Source organism: Artemia franciscana, chromosome 4 (assembly GCF_032884065.1).
Source record: "Artemia franciscana chromosome 4, ASM3288406v1, whole genome shotgun sequence".
Taxonomy (NCBI): domain Eukaryota; kingdom Metazoa; phylum Arthropoda; class Branchiopoda; order Anostraca; family Artemiidae; genus Artemia; species Artemia franciscana.
The window spans coordinates 7,356,589-7,384,571 of record NC_088866.1 but is presented as its reverse complement, the minus strand read 5'-3'; the positions used below and the strand labels follow the sequence as shown (position 1 = coordinate 7,384,571).

At 34.9% G+C, this 27,983-nt stretch overlaps 1 protein-coding gene across 2 annotated transcripts in view; it reads right to left on the bottom strand.

Moving 5' to 3' along the window:
* Positions 1-27,880, bottom strand: part of LOC136025929 (uncharacterized) — a 44,219-nt gene extending 16,339 nt beyond the window's left edge. The window contains exons 1-6 of one of the 2 annotated variants that reach the window (XM_065702010.1): positions 27,215-27,880; positions 15,373-16,183; positions 13,610-13,700; positions 7,516-7,638; positions 2,331-2,456; positions 1,162-1,316 (exon numbers count right to left, since the gene is read on the bottom strand). In XM_065702010.1, coding sequence (XP_065558082.1) covers positions 1,162-1,316; positions 2,331-2,456; positions 7,516-7,638; positions 13,610-13,700; positions 15,373-16,053 — 1,176 coding nt within the window. In that variant the 5' untranslated portion in view covers positions 16,054-16,183; positions 27,215-27,880. Of the gene's footprint in view, positions 1-1,161; positions 1,317-2,330; positions 2,457-7,515; positions 7,639-13,609; positions 13,701-15,372; positions 18,043-27,214 lie in introns of those variants that run through there. The other variant, XM_065702011.1, reaches the window with a different exon arrangement.
* Between the last annotated feature and the right edge of the window lie 103 nt (positions 27,881-27,983).

Here is a 27,983-nt window from a genome sequence, read left to right as displayed (position 1 = left end):
TTAATGTTTCTTTAGTCAGCTGTTAGTTAGTTGAAAGCTACAGTGGTTTCTGACAGATGGTGTTATATATTTTCTCAAGGGAAAATGGACTACTGTATTTTTAAAATATTTGAACAATAATTTAATGCACTAAAATTTACAACTATTATTTTACTATTATTTTCCCAAAATTATTAAAACAATTAACTAGTATTACCATTATTTAACAGATACCATTTACTAATGTATCATAAAGTACTATTTAGCACATATTCATTACTAGATAATTTACTATAATGTTTCTTTAGCAATCAGTTAGGAAGTGAAAAGCTGTAAGCTACAGTAATTTCTGAAAGATGGCGTTAAATGTGTCGATGGAAAATGTTCAAGGGACTTTCAATGCTTAAACTATTTCTCATACAGTTTTCTAGCTTACTACTATTTTATTGTTGCTTTGCTTAATTTTCTAAACTGATTCTTTTTGGAATTTAATTGAATTATTTTAAGTTTTATGGACTTAACAAAGGTAGAATCTGAAATGATGACGTTCTGATGCAAGAATTCAATAATGCATAATTTAAGAGATTGATACAAAAAATAAAAATAATTAAACAAAAATTATATATATACGATATGAAAATTTTTAAATAGATTTCTTTTTTAATCACACAAATATATTTGTATGTTTTATAAACACATTAAACTAAATTTTAAATAAATACATTCAATAAATTTATCATTGAAAATTCGATGTAAACCATTCCAAATTATTGAAGTAGGTTTTAACTACCTGGTTTTTTCTTCAAAATCAAGTGACAACTTTCAACTAATCATTACATCAATACTTCAGCACTGAACCAAGACCGTATCTAGGTGAAAAAGTTACCGAGTTTCACCCCCACCCCCCAAAATCTTTGTCCGAATCCCCTCGTATCCTGAGTAAAATGCATACGAACAATTTTTTTTCTTTTTTTGGTAATCAAATCCTGTAACTCAATGTAACCCATAACTCAAATCCTGATGGTGGTGGGCACTAAACTTAATATAGCTGTTTTCATTTCTATATACTTATATATATATATATATATACTAATATATATATACTTTAATAACAACATTGTCTGAAGGGCGGAATTTTAGCAAGCCGCTATTAACATTATCAATAATTGGATGTTTTCCTACCTTAGCTGCAGTACAGGTAACAATAGAAGTTGTGTGACCGAGATTTCGAGTCTTTGTTGCCATTGGTCGAGTACTTGCAGCGGGCACGCCAGTGGGCGTTCGTTTATTTTGAAATGCCACTCCTTTGGAGGTCAACTGCTGTACTGGTGCTGGTGCTGAAAACAGTAGCGCTAAATCATTTTATCAATATTGTATCACAACAAACTAATTAGAATTTGCAAACATAAATTTTAGAGTAAATAGCATAAGTAAGTAAAGTAAGTAAGTGAGACGTCACTAGACCCCTAAGGTCCAAACCGGCGGTGCTGATCTCCGTTTCATGGCCCTTCAGCCAGGAAGCGCAATGGGGGTTGGGGGCAACCATCCTGTGCTTTCACACACCCTTCCTGCTTACCTTCCCCAGATACCCATTTAGAGCTGGGTCCACTCTAGCTGAGCTTACAGTCACGCCACAGACCCTGTCCAAAACTAAATAACTGGTCACAACTGGGATTGAACCCATGCCCCTTGGACCCAGAATTCCCAAGCCAGCGCTCCAACCACTCAGCCAAGATGCTTGAATAGTATGCATAAATAGGATGCTACTACTATTACAAACAATGCACTGCAGCACGTAGCCGCCTGGGGTAAACACAGCTACCTACGCCCCTCCATCTCAATCTATTTAAAGCCGCCCTCTTTACATCCCTCAAGAAGTTCCCATTTCCCTTAAATATTTTCTTATGACATCTCCCGCCTCATACAAGGACATCCAGTTTTTCGTTTATTCTTGAACGGTTGGGCAAACAAGGACTATTTTGACTATATAGACTATGCCAAGCAATAAGGGAAACAAATATTGGTTGGAATTGGTTGGAATAAGGGAACGACTATAGACTATGCCAAGGAATAAGGGAAACAAATATTGGTTTGAAACAAAGGTTGGAATTGGTTGGAATAAGGGAACGACTATAGACTATGCCAAGGAATACGGGAAACATATATTTGGGCATAATAAATGTCTGCTTCATTATGTTCACAGTAAAACATTCATTATGCTTACAATTCTAAAAAAGTGCCCAACTTGTCCCGTTCCTGCTCCGTTTTCGCTAGGCCCCCAACTGATTAAAGAATTTTGTCCAAAACATTATATCCGTGAGAAGTAAAGAAGATTTATTCATTTCAATTACCTTTGGTGGTTGCAGTGGCCCCTTGATCCTCACTTTGGAAATCGTCTGAATCAAATTTACTGCTGCTACCGCTGTTAGAGCTGCTTCTTGACCCACTACTTGAAGATTCACTTGTTGAACACAGTGCTAGAAGACCAGTGAGATTGTACTTGGCAGAGTTTCCCGTATTCTTTATGTTATGTTAGATTGTAAAGCAGGAATAGCGTAAGCAAATCAGGACTTGTCTTAAATAAGCGGATTTCCTATCTGGGCCTTCTCAGAATAAAGAGCGATAAAATACCCCTCAGAATTCTTATCTATAAAAACAGTTGCACACATTTCGTGACAATTTACAGAGAGAAAGATTTACAGAGACATAAGACCAATTATAGCAAAGAACAAAAAAAGTCGTTGTATATTGTAAGGCCTATTATTACAAAACTGACGTTGAATTTTTTTTGTGTCAATCACTTTAGGTTGACTTATCTCGTTTCGTCTAGTCTGTTTTGCATAATGAAAAAACAGCACAATGTAATTAACAATAACAAAGTTCTTCTTATAAGTGAAGAGAAAATCAATACAAAATCAAAACTACAATTTCTTAGCATATCAAATAAGCCAACTTGCGATACTTCCTTATATTTAAAATTAAAAACTACCACTTTTCTGCATGATTATTTTAGAGTGGAAACAAGACTCTTTAGGTATGTCTTACGATAGAAAAATTTAATATTTTAGGATGTTTTACGTGAGTTTGAACATACTTAATTTGATGCATATCGTAGGTCATCATTTTGAAGAAAAATATGGATAGATGGTGGCAAGGAAGTGCTTAAAATATAAACCAGCCTCTTTGAATGCCTCATAGCTTAAAAATATCAATACTATGGGCAAGGCAGCATCCAAGGTTTTTTTTCGGAGGGGGTTTTACAAAGATGATATACTTTCAAGGGGTTACACAAAAAAAGTTCTAAAACGCACAAGAAATTTGTCTATATTCATTTTTGTTACGTTTTTACGAGTCGGGAAAACATTTCGGGGGGGGGGATGGGAGGGGCAGAGTCAAATCCCCCAGGTTTCTCCCTGGATACGGCCTTGACTATGGGCAATAATAAGACTTCTGAAGTTTATATTAGCGTTAATTAAACCTTAATTTCGAATATTACTTAAGTACGTTTCTACAATTAAAAATTAATAAAAATATTTAGGCTACAGATAATTTTTATTAAAACGGCAGAAAAACAAATTCTTTGTTCTCCAGTCTTTGAAAAATATGAATGGCAATATTTGACATTGTATAAAATGAGAATTTTCTCTTTCCAGGAAACTGATGAAAATGAGGCCAATATACACCACCATCATGAGAAAGTTAGATTTGGTGAAATTAAAGCTTAAATGGGTTAAAGCAAGATGCTGGTATTTACAAGTTTTCCTGAATTAACATAATACAACTTATACATGCCCAACTTATAGAGGTAAATCTCGACTCGTCTCAAATGAAATGTACTGAATGTAATAATGAGCATTGATTGAAAAACGATAATGAGCAAAGTTATACGTTTATAGCCGGTACTAAGCAAAGAGAGGAAAATAGTTATGTTCTCCTAGCTATTAGATTTTATTTCCACAAAAATAAAATGGAAAAATTGTCTTCCACAATAAGCTTTTGCAAATAATACAGGATAACATTCTGTTCTATGGGCTCTTCTGAAAAAAAAAAGAATACCAATAGAGTAATAATAAAATAATAGAATTTATAAATAAAATAAAATATTATTTATAAATTATAAATAAAATATTTATATTTATAAAATAAATATAAATAAAATTCCCCAGGACAGGAGTGCTTTTTAAGACGCTGGGATAGCTCATTAAAATTGGAAGGTAAGTTTTGCCTGGGACAAAAGTAATGAGCAACCTTGAAACCTTGGTAATTTTTTAGAATCATCTCACCGATCTATATAAATGGTAAGAAGGAGTGAATTATAGGGCAAAACGCTTCCGATAAAAGCCCCGACGCTGGAATACACGAAGCTGGAATACACTGTATCATTAGTTCCTAGTTCAAATGACATTGTTGACACTGCCTGGGAAAATTTTACGTTGAATGCAAGAGGTATTTTGTTGGAAATACAATCTGTATCTTCTGTGTTTGAGCTATGTAAATAGCTAACAGTCAATTGCACTGAAACCTCTTAATACTTCAACAATTAGTAGAGTTGTTGTCAAAAGTGGCAATGACAATTTGCACCCTGTGCCTTATATTCCGTGCCACAGACTAAACATTGTTATAGAACCTAGTTGCAACTCATCTCTCTCGATAGTCTAGCTTTTCATCATCCTTGACGGCATGTACATTTTCTTCCTTCATCTAGAAAGCATTTTGCCATCCTTAAAAAAAAAACTCTCTTCGATTGAAAACATACTTAATTTCCAAGACTTATCACAGATTCGGCGAACGACAAGGGCTGAAACCATACAAGCAGTATCTATATTCGTTTGAAGCAATATTTGTTCTTTATACAGATAAAGATCACCGATGCGACGACGAAGGTAGAAGCTAGCGGCTTCAAATACTCTCCCAATGTGCAGGAACGACGAATATAGCTTTTTCTTCCTATACCTTGTATATTTACTAACTGAAACCTGTAAACAAAAAATATGATCTATTGTACTATAATTTTCCCTAAGTACTGCCTAACATTCAATTAATCTACCTTCATAATGCAACCATTTTTACATCCTTTTAGACAGTACTCTACAAAACAACTTACTAATAGAACTTCCTAGAGTTATCCCCTTGCAGTTCTTGTGCAGGTTCCTTTCTCCTTTCTTAAATAATGAATCATAATCGATTTCTGCCAATTTTGCGGCCACAAACATGTTCTTAAAATAGCCGAGAATATTGATGCAAGGACTGACAGTATCTCTGCTCCTGACCCTTTCAACATTTTAATAGGTACTCCATCCGTGCCTGTTGCTGAGTTCACTCGCATACTTTTCAAGGCACGCCATATTTATTCATGTCCAACCGACTCCAGTTATTTAGCATTCTCTAAATCCAACTTCATTTTGGCCGTCTCTTCTAAACTATTCATCTCCTCATCAAATCTCTCTTAGTCCTTCTTGGTGCATATCTTTTTTTGTATTTTTTGTTCTAAGTATTCTGGCAAGGTATCGTTCTGTGGGATTGAATCAGTCAACCTTCTATTTTCTGTTGATTTTTTAACGAACTTACAGAACTCCGATACGTCATTCACCCTAAATTTATATTTGTAAAGAATAATAACAGAGAAATTGAATGGTACCCTTCTTTAGTTATTACAATGTTTCCGTAAAAAGGACCCACAGAACGAAATGTTACCATTTATAGCAGATCTCAGCACATCTGGCTTTAACTAGTATTACTAGTACTAGCTTACTAGTATTTTACTGTTACTGTATTTAATTTTTTTAATTGGTTCTGTTTGCAAGGCTTTAAGAGTTTAACTTGAACTAGATCTACGTTGCATGGGCAACGTGAGGTGTTGCAGCAACCTTTGTTCGGCTTCGCCGAGAAAAGTGTTGCAAGAGCAACACTTTGGTTTTGTTTCCTCGCTTCGAATAAACGCTGAAGTAGTCAATCTCTAAGAATCTTAGAATAAATACTAGGTACATCAACTCGTAAAAGTTGCAAACCCCTCATCGCTCGATTATTATTTACAAAACCCCTACATGTCTTACCACAGGAACCAAATTAGTCTTACCATCAAAAACACACCGGAAACAAATAACAGGTACACCAATTAGCAAAAGTTGCGAACCCCTCATTGCTGAAGATGATGATGAGCTAACAGGCGACTATTGCTTAAAACTCCCCTATATTTCTCTCAATTGGTATCGGCCAATTTTTGGTTTCAGTTTGTATCTCACTACTGAAGTTGTCAACCCCTTTAAACTTTTAAATGGTATATCTCTGGAAGAAATTTGTATACCAAAAAAGGATGACATATACTTTGATCAGCTCATCAAGAGCTATCGACTGCCACCGAAAAAAAAAAAATATCTGTCTTAGTTCAAAAGTTGACTTTTTTGCCGTAGGCCAAGTTTCTAACGTCATCACTTAGAAAGGAGTAAAGGATAAACCCTAATTTCTTTAGCAATGAGAGAACTATTAAAGTTTAAAAGGCACATCTGGTAACATTTCTGTTTTTCTAGGAATTTTAGACGTTTAGACAGATACAGAACTCGATTAAATGATTGGCGGGGACTGGGGCTCTATTCTCTTTGCAAATTCCAAATTCTTAGTTTCAATAAGTCTGTCCGGTTTTGTCTCACAGCTGGAGGATCCATTCAAAAATCCATGAATGGGGAGGGGGAGGCAGAAATGAGCAAGCTTGTACTGGGATACTTCTCCACAAAGGAGTATGAACTGGGTTTCCTCAATAAATGACTATTCGTTGACTTTCCCTGATTTTAGAGAATTTTCAACTTTGCATGTTTTAGGCCAGTATACAGGAATGTATTACGGGGATGAAGGACTCGAAACGACACAAAAAGTTAACAAATTAGATAAATATGCAAGAGAATATGAAAATGATCAACAAAATTCTGATATTTCGACACAAAAACCCTAAAATATTAGTTGTTTGACAGAGGAAATAAAATTACTAAGGTCCGGAACTATGTTGGAGGGACAGGCAAACATCACTTCTGGGCTAAGCATCTGGATGAACTCCAAAGTAAAGAACTTAACTACCTAAAGAATACTTAAGCACTATTCTTAAACAAAATATCTATGCTTAAAATTATAAGTCCACAAACAAAAAAACTAAAATTCCCCCAGCCCCCCCCCCTAAATTATTAGCAGTCTGGAATCAAAACCAGTGAAACTTTTTTTAATTTTTTTTTTTTTTTACTTTTTAAACTTATTTCAAATGGTTAACAGGCTAAAAATTTGGAACTAGTCCACCCAATTGCAGTTTAAAAACAAAAGATAAAATTAAACGAAAAAGCAATTAACCATCAAAGGATGGCCCCAATTTAACCATTGAAAGTTTTGCCTCTCTTTGTCCAGAATTCCCCCTCCAAATCAATGGTAGATCATAACCAAAACAAGTGATGTATCTTCTTAGTTTTCCTAAATTGATAGTTTAAAGCAGTAAATTAATTTAGCCTAATTCTAGTTGAATAAACAACAAAACAAACAAGTTAGGATAAAAATAACCATTAAAGTGTGCCCCTAAGTAGACCATTGATACTGCTGGTATTGCATCAACACCATGCTTCTGACTTGCTTCTAGACCTTGCATCCCATAAACAGCAGGGAAGAGTCTCTTCTTTGGAAGTCCTGAAAAAAGAAAAAAAAAAGTAAATACAGAATTCGGGCACTGGCGAACCAGAATCTCGATTCTAGTGTTACCAGAAAAATTAACTGTAGGACACTAAAGTGGATGATTCTTTAAATTTCCGTTTGCACATGTGAAGTCATATATATTTGAAGTGATTGGTGACCTTCAAGATGAACGAAAAAACTAATATTTTTACCTTCAAAAAAAAAAATTTACCTTTTACCATTAATAAAAATGAGTTTTTATTGAATATAAAAACTACATGGAATATAACATAACAAAATAAAACTTATACAAACGAGATTTTGACATTTAACTTGACTTCTACACATCATGACTGCAGCCTACAGCATGACCTTGGAGAGAACAACTCTATCTCATAGTAAACAAACTGTTAAAAATATGTATAATATCCATAATCTCCTTTATAATCTCCAATACTGATTACATAATATAGGAGTATTGCACTCTCAAAATATAGGAGAATCCACATAAAACAATATGGGTAGCCTATAAGAATAGAAACTGGCACTAGTGTCGGCAAAAAAAAACACTGAAACCATCTAGCGTCTGGTGAAACTTAGCATTTTTCAAGCTTTGTAATCATTTTTCTGTCCGAATCTGAGATTAGACACTTATTATACTACACTATTTCTACCAACTGCATAAATTCAAATGATTTTTCTTATTGCTTATTGATTATACTTAAAAATTCCAAGTGCCACCAAAAGCTAGATGATATTGGGGTTTCTCGTCGACTCTATCGCCAGTTCTCACTTTTATAGTGTAACCATAATCTTTCATGAGCACTTTTCGTTTTTTTGTTTTACTAAACCTGCTGATATTTTGTAAAAGAGTTAAGGACTAGGGGCCTAGCAAATTAATAATGTTGAGGCTTTTCTAAACTCAACACTGATTGTTACTCAACATTGATAATTAGCAAAATCCGTTTCCTAAGCTGCTATCAAAGGAAAGAATATCAGAATAATGTGTATTCAGTCAGAATATTATTCTCCTGATTTACATCACGCTGCTGATCTTCTCTTCGAGACTAGCTCAGTAAATACTTTCAGCAATTATTTGCAAAGCTTGGAAAAGTCAGATAAAATCTTTAGGCGCAACAGCAACATCTGGGGAGCATACGGTAAAACGAATTACCATTTAACACAAGAATTTAAGGTGTCAGGCGAGTTGCAAAATACCTGATCTTGTTACAAGATGAAGAAGAAGAAAAAGAAGAACGGTAACAGTACCTTCGTTAAATCATCTAACTTTCAAACAGACTATCAAAAGTAAAAGGTGTCTACAAAAGGCTAACTAATAAAAGATAAAAGGAAAATTTCTTGAGTCTCGCTTTTGACGTTTACAAGTCAATTAGCTCATTCTCCCTCTCAACATAGCACCGAAAAAAATAAAGAGGTTAAAAGAACTTAAGCAAAATCATAACCAAATAAAAGATTGATTGCTACAATAGCAACGAGAAAACGCTCAGGGCCCAGAAGCACAATAGGACTTTCTGAACATATTTTTGAGTTTTAGAACAAAAACAAGAGCTCATATGGCACTTGTGACGAGGCCGGACGAGCCAAGAGCCAAGAACCAAGAACTCATATTGTATGAGCTCTAGCAAAATTCTAAGAATCAATAGATTGATTTAAAAGGAAAATCAGAGGCTTAATGACGGTCGGGATTTAAAATAAGAGCTCTGAGTCAAGAGGTCCTTCTAAATATCACAATTCATTAATTTTTCCTTTCCCTTCAGTCCCCCAGATGGTCTAATCGGGGAAAACGACTTTATCAAACCAATTTGAGCAGCTCCCAGACACGCTTACCAATTTCGATCGTCCTAGCACGTCCAGAAGCACCAAACTCACAAAAGCACTGAACCCCACCCTAAATCCCCCAAAGAGAGTGGATCCATATGGTTACGTCAATCACGTATCTACGACATTTGCTTACTCTACCCACTAAGTTTAATCCCGATTTCTCTAAGCGTTTTCCAAGACCCCTCCAACTCCCCCCAATGTCAAAAAATCTGGTCGGGATTTTAAATAAGAGCTCTGAGACATGAGTTCCTTCTAAATATCAAATTTCATTAAGATCTGGTCACCCATTTTTAAGTTAAAAATTCCTCATTTTTTTTTCCCAATTCAACACCCCCCAGCTCCTCCAAAATGAACAGATCCGTTCCAATTATGTCAATCACGTATCTATAACTTGTGCTTATTCTTACCATAAAGTTTCATCCCGATCTCTCCGCTCTAAGCGTTTTCCAAGATTTCTGTTTCCCCCTCCAACCCCCTATGTCCCCAGATCCGATTCAAATTGAAAATGGAGCATCTGAGACATAAGATCCTTCTATATATCAAGTTTCATTAAGATCCGATCACCCATTCGCAAGACAAAGATACCTCAATTTTCACGTTTTCCAAGAATTCCAGATTTCCCCATCCAACACCCCCAATGTCACCGGATCTGGTCGAGATTTAAAATAACAGCTTAAAACCACAAGATCCTTCTAAATATCAAATTTCATAAAGATCTGATCACCCGTTCGTAAGTTACAAATCCCTCATTTTTTCTAATTTTTCCGAACTACTCCCCCCCCCCCCAAACTCAACCAAAGAGGAGTGATCCAGTCTGGTTATGTCAGTCACGGTTCTTGGAAATCTTTTTATTCCGCCCACCAAGTTTCATTCTGATCTCCTTTAAGCGTTTTCCAAGATTTCTGGTTCCTCAGCAACTCCCTTCCCCCCCTTAATGACAATGGATCCGGTCGGTATTTACAGTAAGAGATCTGAGTTACGAGATCCTTTTAAATATGAAATTTCATTAAAATCTGGTCACTCCTTCGTAAGTTAAAAATACCTCATTTTCTCTAATTTTTCAGAATTAACCCCCCCCCATCCCCAACTCCCCCAAACAGAGCAGATCCATTCCGGTTATGTCAATCACGTATCTAGGACTTCTGCTTATTTTCCCCACCAAGTTTAATCACGATCCCTCTACTCTAAGCGTTTCCCAAGATTTTAGGTTCTCCCTCGAACTCCCCCCAATGTCACCGGATCCGGTCGGGATTTAAAATAAGAGCTCTGAGACACAATATCCTTCCAGACATTAAATTTCATTAAGATCCCATCACCCATTCGTAAGTTAAAAATACTTCCTTTTTCTATTTTTTCTGAATTAACCGGCCCCTCACCTCCCCCCCCCCCCAGATGGTCAAATAGGGGAAAAGACTATTTCTAATTTAATTTGGTCCGGTTTCTGGTACACCTGCCAAATTTCATCGTCCTAGCTTACCTGGAAGTGCCTAAAGTAGCAAAACCGGGACCGACAAACCGACCGAATTTGCGATTGCTATATGTCAGTTGGTTAATACCAAGTGCCATAACAAAAAAATAGACAGTTTGAAAAGCTTGGGACACGCTTTATTAATGGAAAACACATTTTTTTTCAAAACAAAATAACTGACCCATGACTCCTGAATTCAAATTGATTCGAGTTGAATTAAAATCAGCTTGGTGAATTATGATGAAAAAGTTAAGAGCCATGGCTAGTTGGAGAAAAAGCCAAGACAGATAGTTTCAGTGAGAGGCAAACCTGGTATAGGCCTTAAATCAGAATTGTGCATAATTGATGTCATTTCACTAGTTGATAGATAGTCTATCATTCATCCATCCTAGGGCAGAACTAAGGTTGATTCAAAATATACTAATAAATATAATATAATATAAAAACTATACTATATAAAACCTATGACACTGGTAATACTTTGAACAGGTTCAAAAGAGTTGCACAATGCAGTTCTTAAATCCCAATCTTGACTCTTGACTATTTAACTTTAAAATCATTTTACATTGAAGATTAATTACAGTAATTAGTTAACTAGTTTATACGAGTAATAATACTTGTATATACTTACTCGAACAACTAAAGTTATCCTATGTATAGTTAATCGAATAACTAAAGTTACTGGTATACACTTATGCATAGTTATTCTAAAAATCGAAGTTACTGGAGCTCAACTATAGTTATGTATAGTTACTTGAATACCTAAAGTTACTCGTATATACTTACGTATAGTTACTCGAATAATCACAATTACTTGAAATCGAACATAATTATGTATAATTACCCGAATGACTGAGGTTACTCGTACTCGAATTTACTTATGTATAGATGCTTGAATAACTAAACTTAATCGATTATAGTCGATTATTATCGATTACTTGATTATACTTATGTATACTTAATCGAGTAACTATAGCCAGTAAAAAATACTGACTTAAATGTCTTATAAACTTCACTTCACGGTAATCTGAATATTTATAATCTGGAAATACGTTCTCATAAAGAGAAAATTCATAAGATGGTAGTTATATGTGCATTCAAAACAGCCTATAAAACCAGAGCTTCTAGCAACAATAAATGTTGTAAGTTTAATTAAATATTTGACGATCATGAGGGGTTAAAAAGCTGTAAGCTTTAGGTGTTCTTTGCCATTTTATGCCCAGCCTTTTAGTATATACTGGTTGTGTTGCTGTTTTAGCCATTGTTTTTAATTTTCCATATTATTAAACTTTTTTAAACATCATTTTCCTCTCAATATAAATTCTAATGAGAATGTTTAAGTGAAGGTCATAGGAATACAAATCAACAAAACAATATCTCGATTCATTGGTCCAATTATACAAAGCAAAAGAGTTGTGAATTGCAAGAAACGCAAGAGCATTTCTGCGGGAATAATCCACATTAAATAGGTTTTTTCATGCAGACTGGCAGATAAAACGCTAAAAGTGTCTTTTTACGCCGATCTTTTTGGCGCGTTGGACCCGATTTTTAAGCTACGATCTTGATAGATTATAGATTGATCCTGATAAGGTTATTGCTAAAAAAAAAATTTTGCATCTACTTTTACACCTAAAAATTAACATTTGTCAGCATCATGGAGAGAAGACTACTGTCAGACATTTCTTGACTTGGCAAAGGCCTTTCCGGTGCAAGCAATATGTATGGTAAATTCGGACACAAGGTTTCCGTCAAATTTACTTATACCGTCCAGGTATTTGAAGTTTCCACCCTCCTCCTCCCAACTTGAAATTTCCCAACCTCCTATCGATTTCAACTCGCATGTCAAGGCGAGACCACTTTAGGATGGTCTTAATAAGGTTATAGAGGACTTTCCTGTTCTTCATGCTGGTTGAAAGTCCAGCTTGGTCGTCTGTGTTTGAGACCTAGGTGATATTTCTTAGCAAATTTCCTCAAAGATGAAACATGATAAGCGTGTAAATTCATCAGCGGAATCCCTACCAAAAAGAAGAAGACTCTGGTTCAGCCCAATTCCAATTTTATTTGGAGGGGAGAGGGTCATTTTTTATATTCAAACCCTGCGCAAGGTTACCTTTGGGTTGAAATTTTCGAATTACCATTTACTTTTTTAGCTAGGGGATCAATGAAGAAACCAATATTTGTTCCTTCTTTTCAAAAAAAAAAATATTCTTTTGCCCATGTTGGGCAGAAGACTTTTTTCTCTTCCGCATTACTGGGAATTTATTTTCTTCTTATTTTCCCTAATATAGGTTATTTTCTGTTCCACATTTCAGTATTTATACCGTTTTTTCCAGAAGGAAAGATTACTCAAATTGGCAATTAAAAATTTTTATAAATTATTACCATCAGCATTCTTGCCTATTAAATAGGGAGGTGAGATTTTTCCTAGAAAAAGTCCTCTGAACATCCCACTTCCTATTAACTTTGTATACCAATGATGACACTCAACTTCCACATTACTGGGAAAACACACCTGTTTCTGTTCCCAAAACAATATTGACACAAACAGTTTATATTTTGATTAATAGATAAGCTAGAGCTGAATTATTGTATTTCCGGTGCATATTTCAATACTACACTTTATTTATGAACCAGCCAAATATAAACCATGAAAAACGAACATGTGATCAAGCATACCTCTAAATGCAACTCCCAAGAATTTATTATTAATTTCAAAGGCAAGTGTATTCTCCTCCAAGTCCAAGATCACACGGATTCGGTCTCCAATCTGAGAATGAGAGAAAAAAGATAATTAAACTAATGTTTATGATCTAAAACAAAGACAAAATTTTGATTTTACTACAGTGTACAAGTAAGACTATAAGCAAAAAAAAAGTTTTGCCATAGAGAATTGTTTAGAAGCTGGTCATAGCTTTTGCCATAGAGAATTATTTAGAAGTTGGTCATAGCTAGTTCTACTGTACCTGAAAACAGTATTTTTTAAAGATTTCCCTTTTAGTTGTTTCAAAATTGTGAAGCTTTTAGAGCACTACTACATTTTCGTCAGTGTTGCCATGTTGAAACGTGAAAAGAAAAAGCAAAATTAAGTAGATACATTGGACAACGCTTTTCATTCACCAAAATTTCCCAAAGCCATCCCATCTTCATAGAAGAGGTGTACATTTTTAAGCTGTTTTTTTTTTTTTTTTTTTTTTTTTTTTTTTTTTTTTTTTTTTTTTTTTTTTTTTTTTTTTTTTTTTTTTTTTTTTTTCTTCAATTTTTAACAATTAATGTGGTAGCAAAAGTTTTCAAAAAGATCAATTCAAACAATCACATGTAATTTCCATTATCCTTTCTGCTCTAAATAATAACAATTTATAATTGATTTTTTTTTGCATATGATTTAGTTGAAATTTTGCTCGTTACTTCTAGACACGCATCTAGTAGTACATCCAGAACCATTATGTAAGTTCAGCCCAGCTCCCCCCCCCATAACAATACCATGCATACCAACTTCCTCTCCAAGTCGTGCAGTGCTCTTTTTTTAGAAGAAAAACAAAGTAAGATTTATCTTTTTAATCCTCCTTTTTCAAATTCAAGTCTACGTGTTTATAGTAATATATACAAATTACGTTTCAACTACTAAATACAATGACTAAGTCTTATCGCAGCCGAACACCACTTCACTCTAACACCAATCCACCCTTCACTCTACATCCTACCAAAACACCAGTCATTAGCAACATGTGCTAATAAACTTGATTCACATGGGTCAAAGAATGTCTTCAATTGATTGGTAGGTGAGAATGGTCTATAAATCGACTAAATAATGAATACAATGTCACTCAAATTTATTGGTCAAACAAACCAAGATATTTCCAGTTGCAAGTATTAACAAGAAAACGTTATTCCCCCTCTTCTCCACCCTGCTCTCAGCTATCAAAATGATAACCCAGGAAAGTGGTGGCATGAAATAAGTTTGTTTTGTATTTTCAACCTTTTTTCTTACAAATAATCCTTTACCCGCCCTCCCTCTCCCAAGGGTTAAATGCGTGCTTACCAATGGTGCAAATGGTCTTGGAAGACAGGGGTAATTACTTTGAAGTTAAGGTACTATTTTTACTATCTGAATATACCTACAATACATCTCCCCCAACAACCTTCATCAAACTATTTCCTCTTGAATGATGTATTTTTGGGCTGAAGGCTACTGAGGCATTTTGTCGGTAAATATAGTAAAACATGTTTCAAATAAGCCAGTAAAAGGATCCTGATTTAAAATATTTTTGACCTAATTCAGCAAACTGACTAACACACAATTTTCTAAACAATAGCGAGTAGCATGTTGTTATCTTTAAAAAAAATCTTTGGTAAGTAATAAAATACCCATTACTGGGAACATTTTCCTAGAAGATTTTCTATAAATCTTAAGCTTAATTTTTCATTTATAATGAACTTACCTGATATGTGGGCAACATTTGATAATTTGGGCCACAGGGAGATTTCTCCCATTTGGGAGATTGAGGATAAAATACAGCAGCACCAGAATGGTGTTTCTGCACAAGACCATTCTGAATCAACCGATTTCTGGCTAAATCCCATCCCCAGCTTTCACCACGAGGTCCAAATAAATAGTCAGGATTAGAATTGGAATCATCCTTGGTTGGTACTCCAACAATTGCTTGAAATCCTAATGACCCTTCCCATGTTATTTCCCAGGGATGTCTTCCAGCTTCAAAGCCTAGTTTTCCTCTTGCACAATCTCGTAAACAGCGGTAACATAGTGCTCTACGATAGTCTGCTATTGGATATCTAGAGTGTAAGATATCTTCTGGATATCTTAGAAGCGTTAAACCATTCGATTTTATGTAATTATGGAAAGCACAGTCATTTGGATTCCATGCATATTTAAAAGCCTTTAATTTGGATTTATGTGAGGACAAAGAACTCAATATCTCAGATCCTAAAGCTTCACATGGAACAGTTTTCCCACTGTGGTATTGCCAAAGTTCGGAATTGCCTCTCTCTAATATATAATACCATTTTTTACAGACTTGCAAACAATTGAGAACGTCACCAAGAGATAAATATGCAAATATCACATCATAAATCTCTTCAGGTAGATTTAGATTTGACATCATGTTTTTAATCAATATTCTTCTTTACACAAATACTTTTCTAAACAAGGATTTCCTTTCACTTTTAAAAACTTATCATGGTACAAAATCCACTATTTCCTTATTATTCAAATTGTGCACCTATTGTCTGTTCCTGCAAAATATAAATATAAAAGTATATGCAAATATATAAATAAATATATATATAAATATAAAATATAAAAAATTAGTTCAATAGTTGTGATAGATACAAATTTGGATACAAGTATTAGTTATAGATTGAAATACCCAAGAGGAATGAAAAATAATAAAAATAAAGACACAGCTATCTGTAAACTGCTTACAAATTCATAGGAAAAAACTGTTTAAAAAAAGGTAAGCCTTGGGATACATACATATGTACAATACGTGGTGACATTAATGAAGGTATGCCATTTTCTAAGCATTTGTCAAAAGCTACAATTTGTAAGTGCGAATTTTTATTGGATATTGCTGAGCTAATTTCAACCATCTTGAATTAAAAAATCTCCACCTAGTACTGTAGTTGAAACCACACTTACTTCTTAGATAATGATGTTAATAGGAGCATATGGCAACTAAGCTTTTATCAGAAAAAAAAAACATTAATCTTCCTCTTTTTATGCTTGAGCTTCAGGCACATTTTATTTATTGAAAAAAAAAACAAGTTATTTTTTTAACTAAAAGTAAGCCCCGGTCTTTACGCTAAAGTATTTCATTGTTTTAAAAAGTAGAGTTGTGAGAAAGAGCCAAACTTTAGCGTATGGAATGGGGCATTGAGCAGGGGACAGTCCCTTTCATATACTGAATAATTTCTGTTCGTTTAAGTTTTAATGTCGCTCCTTACTTTCAGTTAAAAAAAACTTGTTTTTTTTTATATTTAATTTCTGAACATTTTTGAATTAATGCAGGTTATGATTTTGGCTCAATGTAAATGAATAATTAAAACGAAAATTACATATAAATTTTACTTTTTTTTGGCTAAATGGCTGGGTCAAAGTTTTGATCGTTTCAGAAAAAAGAGAAGGGGGATGGGGTCTAGTTGCCCTCCAATTTTTTTTGGTCACTTCAAAACGCCACGAGAGCTTTTAATTTTATTAACGAACGTTTTTATTAGTAATTAAACGAACAAAAAACAAGTTTTTTTAAATGAAAGTAAGGAGCGACATTAAAACTTAAAACGAACAGAAATTACTCTGTATATCAAAGGGGCTTTTCCTCCTCAACGCCCCGCTCTTTATGCTAAAGTTTGACTCTTTCTCTTAACTCTACATTTTAATACAGTAAAAAACTTTAGCGTAAACACCCCTCGTCGATACCTCACTCTTTAAACTAAAGCTTAAATTGTGTCCCAATTCCTTAAGAATGACCCCTGAATCACAAAGGTCGTAAAATAAATAGTTGAAATTACTAAAGATACTTTAGCGTAAAGAGCCAGGTATTACGAGGAGGTAAAACCCTCATATGCATAAAAACGAACGTTTTTATTAGTAATTAAACAAAAAAACAAGTTTTTAAAATAAAAGTAAGGAGGGACATTAAAACTTAAAACGAACAGAAATTACTCTGTATATCAAAGGGACTTTTCCTCCTCAATGCCCCACTCTTTACGCTAAAGCTTGACTCTTTCTCTGAACTCTACATTCTAAAACAGTAAAAAACTTTAACGTAAACACCCCTCGTTGATACCTCGCTCTTTACACTAAAGCTTAAATTTTGTCTCAATTCCTTAAGAATGACCCCTGAATCACAAAGGTCGTAAAATAAATAGTTGAAATTACTAAAGATACTTTAGCGTAAAGAGCGAGGTATTACGAGGAGGTAAAACCATCATATGCGTAATAATTTCTGTTCGTTTTAAGTTTTAATGCTGCTCCTCACTTTCAGTAGAAAGCTTTTCATATTCATTTTTTCATTGTTTTTTATAATAATGCTAGAAAATCCTGCGATCCCTCCATTGAAAGTCTCTTCCCCCATGAGAAGCTCCTCCATGGAAAGATCCTCCCACGTACCCCCCCTCAACTCTCCCCCAAACCAAAAAATCCCCCTGAAAACGTCTGTACGCTTCCAAGTAACCATTGCTATATGTAAACACAGGTCAAAGTTTGTAACTTGCAGCCCCTCCCACGGGGACTGCGGGGGAGTAAGTCGTTATAAGATTTTTAAATAAGATTTTTAGATATAAGTTATAAGATTTTTCGACTATGGTGAATAAAATGGCTATCTCAGAATTTTGATCCGGTGACTTTGGGGGAAAAATGAGCGTGAGAGGGGACCTAGGTGCCCTCCAATTTGTTTTGTCACTTAAAAAGGGCACTAGAACTTTTAATTCCCGTTAGAATGAGCCCTTTCGCGACATTCTAGGACCACTGAGTCGATACGATCACCCCTGGGAAAAAAAAACAAAAAAGCAAATGAACACGCATCGTTGTAACACGCATTTGTAGATAGGGACTTGAAACTTCTACAATAAGGTTCTCTTATACGCTGAATCTGATGGTGTGATTTTCGTTAAGATCGTATGACTTTTAGGGGGTGTTTCCCCCTGTTTTCTAAAATGAGGCAAATTTTCTCAGGCTCGTAACTTTTGATGGGTAAGACTAATCTTGATGAAACTTATGTATTTAAAATCAGCATTAAAATGCGATTCTTTCGATGTAACTACTGGTATCAAAATTCTATTTTTTTGAGTTTCGGTTACTATTGAGTCAGGTCACTCCTTACTACAGTGTGTTACCACAAACTGTTTGATAAATACACGTAACTTACAAATCAACTTTCTTAACGAACTTCTATATTTGTATATTTTTTATTACGTATATGTTGGGATTAGCTCCCTGTTCAATACCTACCTTTATACACTAAAGTTCAAATTTTGTTCCAATTCTTTAAGAAGGACCCCTGAATCACAAAGGCCATTTAATTAGAATAAATATCTCTTTTAAATTACTAAGAATACTGTATCGTAAACAGCGAGGTACTGACGAGGGAAGAAACCACCTCATATACATGATAATTTTAGTTTGGTTTAAGTTTTAATGTTGTTCCTTGCTTTTAGTTGAAAATACTTGTCGTTTTATTTAATTCCTCATTGGTTTTTTTAATTATGCTGGAAAATCCAACGCCACCCTCATAGAAATTCTCTTACCTCATGAAAAGTCCTCCAAGGAAAGATCTTCTCACGTAATCCCCTCACCACGACCTCCCCCCCATCACGAAAAAAAAACACCTGAAAACGTCAGTATACTTCAAAATAACCAATACTATATTTAAACAATATGCAAAGTTCATAACTTGCAGCCCTTCCCCAAGGGACTATGAGGGTTAATGCATCCTCAAAGACATAGCTACTGGATTTTTTTTACTATGCTAAACAAAATTGCTGTCTCAAAATTTTGATCCGGTGGCTGGGAAAAAATGAGCGTGATTGGGGGCCTAGTTTTAATGCTGCTCCTAACTTTCAGTTGAAAAAACTTGTTTTTTATATTTAATTTTTCATTGCTTTTTTAAATAATGCTGGGACATCCAGCGCCCCCCTCATGGAAAGTATCTTCCCCCCTGATAAATTCCTCCATGGAAAGATCCTATCATGTCAAATACGAACCCCCCCAACTCCGCCACCAAAAAAATATACCTTAAAACGTTAGTATACATCGTCAATAATCAATACTATATGTAGACAATGGGCAAAGTTCATAACTTGCAGCCCTTCCCCTGGGGACTATGGGGGATTAAGTTGTCCTCAAAGAAATATTCATTAGGTTTTCGACAAATTTTTGATCCGGTGACTATGGGAAAAAATGAGCGTGAGAGGGGGCCTAGTTACCCTCCAAATTTTTTGGTCACTTAAAAAGGCACTAGAGCTTTTAATTTTCGTTAGAATGAGCCCTCTTGCGACATTCTAGCACCACTGGGTCGATACAACAACCCCTGAAAAAAAAAACTTTTGTGGTCTTTCTTCTGGCAAAAAATATAAATTCAACATTTTTGCAGATAGGAGCTTGAAACTTCTACAGTAGCCTTCTCTGATATGCTGAATCTGATGTCGTGATTTTCATTAAGATTCAGTGACTTTTAGGGGGTATTTCCCCCTTTTCTCGAAAATAAGGCAAATTTTCTCTGGCTCGTAATTTTTGATGGGTAAGACTAAACTTGATGAAACTTATATATTTGAAATCAGCCTAAAATAGCAATTCTTTTGATGTATATATTGGTATCAAAATTCCGATGTACATATTCATATCAAATCAAATTTTAGAGTTCCTCTCTTGTTTGCTACTGCTTGAGACTCATTACTACTACTTGAGTACATTACTGCTGCTGATCTGCCAAAGGCCGACCATTCAGTGCTTAAACACCTGTTTTTGCGTAGACTGTAAATACATCGATTCTATAAAGCTTCCTAGCCTATAGAATCCTATGCACTGGTAAAATTTATGTGATAACACTCATGAAAAGAAATATGAAAAAAGTTAACCTAAGATGAGGAAAAAAATTAGCATGAAATGTTGAAGTAATATTAAAATAAATCCAAATACACTATGAGCATGAGGGTTGTCAAAACGGCGTATCAGTGGTATCCTAGGTAAAGTTCATACTACCAGGGCATGTTAAGGGGGATGTTGAACTAACCAAAAGGCACCATGAGCATGCTACTACAACCTCAAGAACTACTGAGGTCAAGAGCCATTGAGAAGAAGCTTCCAGGGAATGTTGAGGGGATGCTAAACTAAATGAAAACACTGGAAATTGAAAAAATTACGATTGCAATTTTGAACATATCCCCTTATGTGCAGATCTGGCGTGTTTTAAAAGTTTTTGTATTTTGCTCTGTACTAAAGCGTGTTTTAAAAGTGTTGTACTAAAGAAGGAGGGTAAGAGGGCGACTATATACAGAATGCACTGAATAGTTAATCACCGAAAAGATTGATTACAATTTTGACCACAACCACTTATGTGCAGACTTGAGGTGTTTTAAAAGTAGTTGTAAATTTGCTCTGTGCTAAAGCGTGTTTTAAAAGTGCTGTGCTAAAGAGGGGGGGGGGGGGGGGAGAAGGCGAGTATATACAGAATGCACTGAATAGTTAATCACCAAAACGATCAAAGAATAAAGTTTATACCAAGCTGTAGGAGGAAGGCAGTTACTTGTCATAGTATCATCATTTAACTTGTCAGAATTTAAAAAAAAGGTAAAGGATACCGCATTAGACTTTACAGTCCGTACCAGCGGTGCTGATTTCCGTTTCTTGGCCCTTCAGCCAGGAAGTGCAATGGGGGGTTGGGGGCCAGCCATCCTGTGCTTTCGCACACCCTTCCTGTTTACCTTCCCCAGATTTCTCCAGGTACCCATTTAGAGCTGGGTCGACTCTGGCTAAGTTTACAGAGTCAGGCAACTAACCCCCGTCCCAAACTGAAGAACTGGGTACACCGGGATTCAAACCTGCGTCCTCTCAGACAAGGGATCCCGAATCCAGCGCACCAACCCATTCGGCCATTGATCACTTTTCGTCAATATTTCCTACTCACAGGGATATCCATACTGCAGTAACATTCCAACCTCAAATAACGTTTATATTTGGTTTAGTTTTACGTTTGAGATCAGCCACATACCCAGAACTTGGCCAACTACATTCATTCCATAGCTGGAGCCATTAGTTTTGCTTTACTTTTTAACAAATTTAAACAAGGGTAAATTGACCAGATAGGTTTTTGTGTTCTTTTACGAATACGTTACCGAGGTACGGCAGCTTCTTCTGCCTTTTTCATACACATCACAAGTTGGTTATAATAACAGTAAATACTGGCTTTACCATTTGTAGGTAACTGGCACTGAAGAAGATGATATGGAATGCATATGGTAGAAAGAAAGGCAATCAAAGTAGAGATGTAGCATGGTATATTTGCTTTACTCCAGTTGCTTTTTTCAAACCACTTTGATTTTTCTTGCAAGCAATTGGTTTTCAATAGATCAATATCCAATGTAAATGTTGCTGAGATTGGCATGTGGTCAGTATCTTACTCGTTAACATAAACATGAGCATAAGAAGAGATAATACCAGGCAAGCAATCAATATGATCAATATTACTTGTACTTCCAGAGTGATGAACATATGAAAACTTGTGGGATTTGGGCATAATACAGTACAATGGAAGACACTCAAAAAGTAAATCACTTCTCACAGAAGATCAACTGATATCAGTATTGAGGTTCCCAATTATTATATACTGTAGAGAGTTTGACAGTACCTGATTCGCAAGATACTTCAGCAGACCACACACCTTTGCAAATTTAGTCAAGGATCTGATCAAGTATCCTTCATATGGGAGATAAGAGTTTATAAATACAATACTGCCAATATACACAGCCAAAAAAGGTTCGTTGGAGTAGAACAGTACTGGGGAGGGTAATTGAATGTCCTCTTTGAAGACACAGGCTAGTCAAATGGGAGGGCGACTGCCAGTAACTTTTGCTGGACTCAGGAATGCAATATGATGCTGATTTTGATGCAAAAAATTCAAACTTGAAGCAGAAAGAAAATGCTCCTGGAGACATACCAAATCGTAGTAACTGTACAACTCATCAATAATAAAATCCTTATCTTTGGTGCCGTTTATATTAAACGAAATAACTGAGACTCATGCACTAATGGTTGATTTCTTTTTTTTTTCTCTTTTTTTTAACAACAGGGTCGTGTTCTATTTTTCTAAAGGTGTAGATGGTGTCTTGATAGGACGTCATCTGAAATAGCAATGGTGGTAGATTGAAGTTTTGGATAATCAGACAGGACAAAATCTAGGTTTGAGGTTGACCCAGAGTTATGAACCCAAGAGAAAGATTTAGATTTCTGTAGTACGGACATGAAAAGCGGATGCAAACTTCGTATCAGAAGTATTGGTTAGGTAATTAGTCAGCATAGAAATACACAGCAATAAAAAACATCCTAGCTCAACAGCAATATAAATGTCACTCAAATCTAACAAAGCAGTGGTGAACTTTATATTTAATGAAATAGCTAAACTGCCAGTTGTAATATTTGCTGGCCAGATAGAAAACTGAGAATCAGGCAAACACTCAAATGATGACACAATAGTCAATAATTTCTATTTTTTTACAGTTACCATTAATATTTTAACATAAATTTTTAATGCCCGAGGGAAATAACGTTCTTTCTTTGGCCTTGAGTGAGAAGGTGTTTTTTCTTTTCTACACAAATCAAGCTGTCACATCTGTGGGTTTTTCCACAGTTTGAACATTTTATGTCTGCTTGGCATGCATGATGCTTATTACTATGATTACCCACACATCTAATACAATTGGTTGGGTTTGAACACTCTCAAGCAAAATGTACAAATCCTTGGTATTTTAGACACTACTTGGACTTTTGATTGATTGAGTTACACAAAATAAACAATGTTTGATCTTCTCTCCAAACTTCAATGCATGATCAAGGTCATAATTTGTTTTAAGCTTCAGCTGCACAATTCTTAAATTTGCAAAGCATGTCATAGAAATTATATTTTCAACAAGCACAGAGATTTCAGAAACATCAAAATCAGTGTCCATTTTAAAAATTCTTGTGCACTCAGCTTCATACTATTAGTTTCATACCCAAATTTTCATACTATTAGGTGCTGCAGCCAATGCAAAATCTTCATCAACCATTTGGACTACCAGTCCATTTTGGCAACTAATAATATGTTTCGCCTTGTCAACACAGCCAAATTCTTCACAAAATTATGCTGATTTGTAGGGTTTTGCAAATTAATACTGTAAGGAATATTTAAAAGCACTACAGGATCATAGGGGGATTGGCAAGCAGCCGTCAATGGCCAGATAACTGGATTTGAACTCTGTAAACATACTCACTGTTTTTTACTAAAAAACTAAGCCTCAGGACGCGTTTGTTGAGGCGTGATGCCACTATTGTAAGGGGGTACATTGGAAAAGAGCTGCCTTACTGGGCACCAATTGATGTTGATGAGCAGCTTCCAACACAATGGCACACATGTATGATTTTGGTCTGATTTCAGGGTCTATTCTATTCAGTGGGCACTGGTGTGACTGATGTTTCTCTGAGCACCTCAAACATAATGACTCTTTAGCTCTACATTCTTTTCTAGTGTGTCTATATTTCTGGCACTTGGGACACTGAAGGAATCAGTAATAGTATTGGTGTAACTCCCTTTTTCTTCCAAAGAACCAGAGAATTGTTGCTAGGGTCCTACTCTAAAAAATAATCAATACTGCAAGATTATCTTCAAGTTTTTTAGATTTTTTGTTGCATCTTTTCTGCCTTACACCATCTTTCAAAGTTTTTGGGATTTAAAGCTCTCCTTGATTTCCTCAATGGATAAGTTAAGAGGGATACCTTTAATTATTCCTCTTACTATAGGTTGTATTCTTTTTGCTTTTAGAGTGAGATTGCAGAGTTTGCTGATGAATAAAATCTTTTCAGCCTCATCTTTGCCTTGTAGATATAATTAAACAAAAAAATAATAGTTTTTTTAACTGGAAGTAAGCAGCAACATTAAAACTTAAAACAAACAGAAGTACAATTGTGGTACAAACTTAAACTTTTAAAAAGTACAATTGTGGCAAAGAGTCAAACTTTAGCATAAAGAGCAATAGATTGCAGAGGTGACAACCCATTTCATATATGGAGTAATTTCTGTTCGTTTTAAATTTTAATGTCACTCCTTGCTTTCAGTTTAAAAAAAAAGTTTTTTTATTTAATTTCTAAATGTTTTTGAATTAATGCATGTTTGATTTTGGCTCTCCGCACATAAATTATTAAAATAAAATTTGCATAGTAATTCTTTTTTTGGCTAAATGGCTTTCTCTTAGTTTTGATCATACAATTTTGAGAAATAAGGGGTGGGGAAGGAGGCCTAGTCGCCCTCCAATTTTTCGGTTACTTAAAAAGGCAACTATAACTTTTAATTTTTAACAAACGTTTTTATTAGTGAAAAATATACATAACTTAAGAATAAACTTATCTAACAAACTTTTATATTTTTATTTTTTATTATGTATATGAGGGGGTTTGTCCCCTAATTAATGCCTCGCTCTTTACACTAAATCTTAAATTTTGTCCCAATTCTTTAAGAATGACCCCTGAATCAGAAAGGCCATTGAATAAATAGTTGAAATTACCAAAAATACTTTAGCATCAAGAGCAAGGTATTTATCTCCTCCTAAATACCTCACTCTTTATGCTAAAGTATTTTTAGAACCCCTCATATGCATAATAATCTCTGTTCGTTTTAATTTTTAATGCTGCTCCTTACTTTCAATAGAAAAAACTTTTTCATGTTTATTTTTTCATTGTTTCTTTTTTAGTAATGCTAGAAAATCCCACTCCCTTTTCATTGAATTTCTCTTCCCCCATGACATATTCCTCCAAGGAAAGATCCTCCCACATAGCCTCTTCCCCTCAACCCCACCCCCAAACTAAAAAAATCCCCCTGAAAACGTCTGTACACTTCCCAATAACCATTACTCTATGTAAACACTGGTCAAAGTTTGTAACTTGCAGCCCCCCAGGGACCGTGGGGGAGTAAGTCCTACCCAAAGACATAGTTATTATGGTTTTTGACTATCTGGAACAAAATGGCTATCTCAAATTTTTGTTCGTTGACTTTGGGAAAAAAATTAGCATTGGAGGGGGCCTAGGTGCCCTTCAATTTTTTTGGTCACTTAAAAAGGGCGCTAGAACTTTACATTTCCGTTAGAATGAGCCCTCCTGCGACACTCAAGGACCACTAGGTCAATATGATTACCCCTGGGGAAAAAAATAAATAAACATGCACCCAGGATCTGTCTTCTGGCAAAAAATATTCCACATTTTTGTAGATAGGAGCTTGATGTAGGGTTCTCTAATATGCTGAATGCGATGGTGTGATTTGCATTAAGATTCTATGACTTTTAGGGGGTGTTTCCCTCTATTTTCTAAAATAAGGCAAATTTTCTCAGGCTTGTAACTTTCGACGACAAAGACTAAATTTGATGAAACTTATACATTTAAAATTAGCATGAAAATTTGATTCTTTTGATGTATCTTTTAGCATCAAAATTCCGTTTTTTAGGGTTTTGTTTACTATGAAGCCAGGTCGCTCCTTACTACAGTTTGTTACCATAAACTGTTTGAAAAGCATGTTCATTCTTTTTTTCTTGACTTTTAGCCTAAATTCAAAATTCTTCAATATTATTTGGATTGACTTTGCAATTTCATAATCAGGGGGGGGGGGGATTTTTCTACTTTCCTCTATAATAATTTCTAATAGCACTTTATAATGTTCTTGCTTTGGGATGATGCACTGTGTATCTTTGTTGTTGTAATCTGCTTGAAGTGTTGTCAATTTCCTTTGTTTACACTTTGCAGCTGGACCTTTTTCACTGTCTGGGGACAAATCTCTCCTTTTTGTGGCAATGCTGGGAACCTGTCCTAGTCTTGGTAATGCTGATCCATTTTCATGCAAAACATTACCTTCTATTTTCACTGGATTTCCAGGTGTTCTCAGCTCATGTCATAAGAGGGCAAAGCTGGGTAGCTCTAAACATTGAGCCCAAAATATTTGTTTGTTGTTGGGATTAGGTAGCTGGGATAAGTGGGATATAAAACATAACTGTGAGGGACAGAGCTAGGGATACGACTTGTGGTAACACTTGTTCATCTTGAGCTCCTTTGAGTATCAGCTGAAGTAAAAACTGTTGTACTTTGTTTCATTATGGAGGAAACCAATTAGAGGTTGAGGGTAAAGGGGATGGAAATTTGGATAGGACAAGGTAAAACCTGGTCAGGTAACAGAAACATTCAGCCAGAATCACAAATGTCTAAAGTTTGAAAAAAGTTAAATTTTTTGTTTAATAATATCCAAAAAAAATCACCAATGCTCACAAGAAAATTGTAACTTGAAAAAAAAGATCCTTTTTGCAACCAGTTTAATCATTTCTTCCCTAGAATGTAAGGCTTTGCCTGATGCCATGATATTCAAATCTGGGATAAATACATAGTCAGGGTTTATTGTTGATCAAAACACCCATGTGTTATTGTAAAATTTAAATTGTGGATTATTGCCTCAAATTGTGAGTCAAGACATTTTTCTAAACCTAGTATGTTTTTTCCTTAATAAAGAGACCTTGAAGTGTTATATTATAGTTACTTACCTTAAAGCTTTATTCTGTTTATGTGTTTTTTTATTGGTAATATATAAGTTTAATTCCCTTGAAATTTCAGCATTTCCAGATTTTGAATTTTCTTGGTTGCTTTGACTGCTCTAAAGTTGCCAATATAATTCTCTTTTGGATGAATTTCAAAATTCATCCAAAAAGTCAGTGAATCTGCATCCTAGTGTTGATTCCCTGACTAATCAGGCAGAAGAGGGCTGGGCACCAGCCACAAATGCCAATGTACCTGCCAGGAGTAAAATTCTTTAAACTATAGGGATCAGGTGAACAGGGATCAATGCTTCCCTTCCTGAGTAAGCTTCAAATATGCAGCAATCATCTCCAAAATCAAACCAAAAGCATCAGCAAGCCCAAAAAGAAGCAAAACTAAACCAAGGGAAAGGACCCATAAAATCAACCCCAGGTAATGTTAGTATTCAACAAACTGAGTTGGTAAATTTATCACAGTTGATATAATTGACTCACCACTAAAGTTAATATACTATATAATATATAATAATATAAAGTTATATAATAATTGCTTCTATTGCAAATTCAAACTTAAGCACTTTTTCACCTAACCTAAGTATAAATAATTTTGACACTGAAAAAATATTGCATTATTTTATTGAAAACAGCCAAGAAAACAACACAGAAAAAAAATGCAGTATTATTTTGTCAAAAACAACTCATAGTTCATACTTCAATTGAAAATTCACCATTTTTAAATGCTCAAAAAATACTTGAATTTGAATTTGCAATAGAAGTG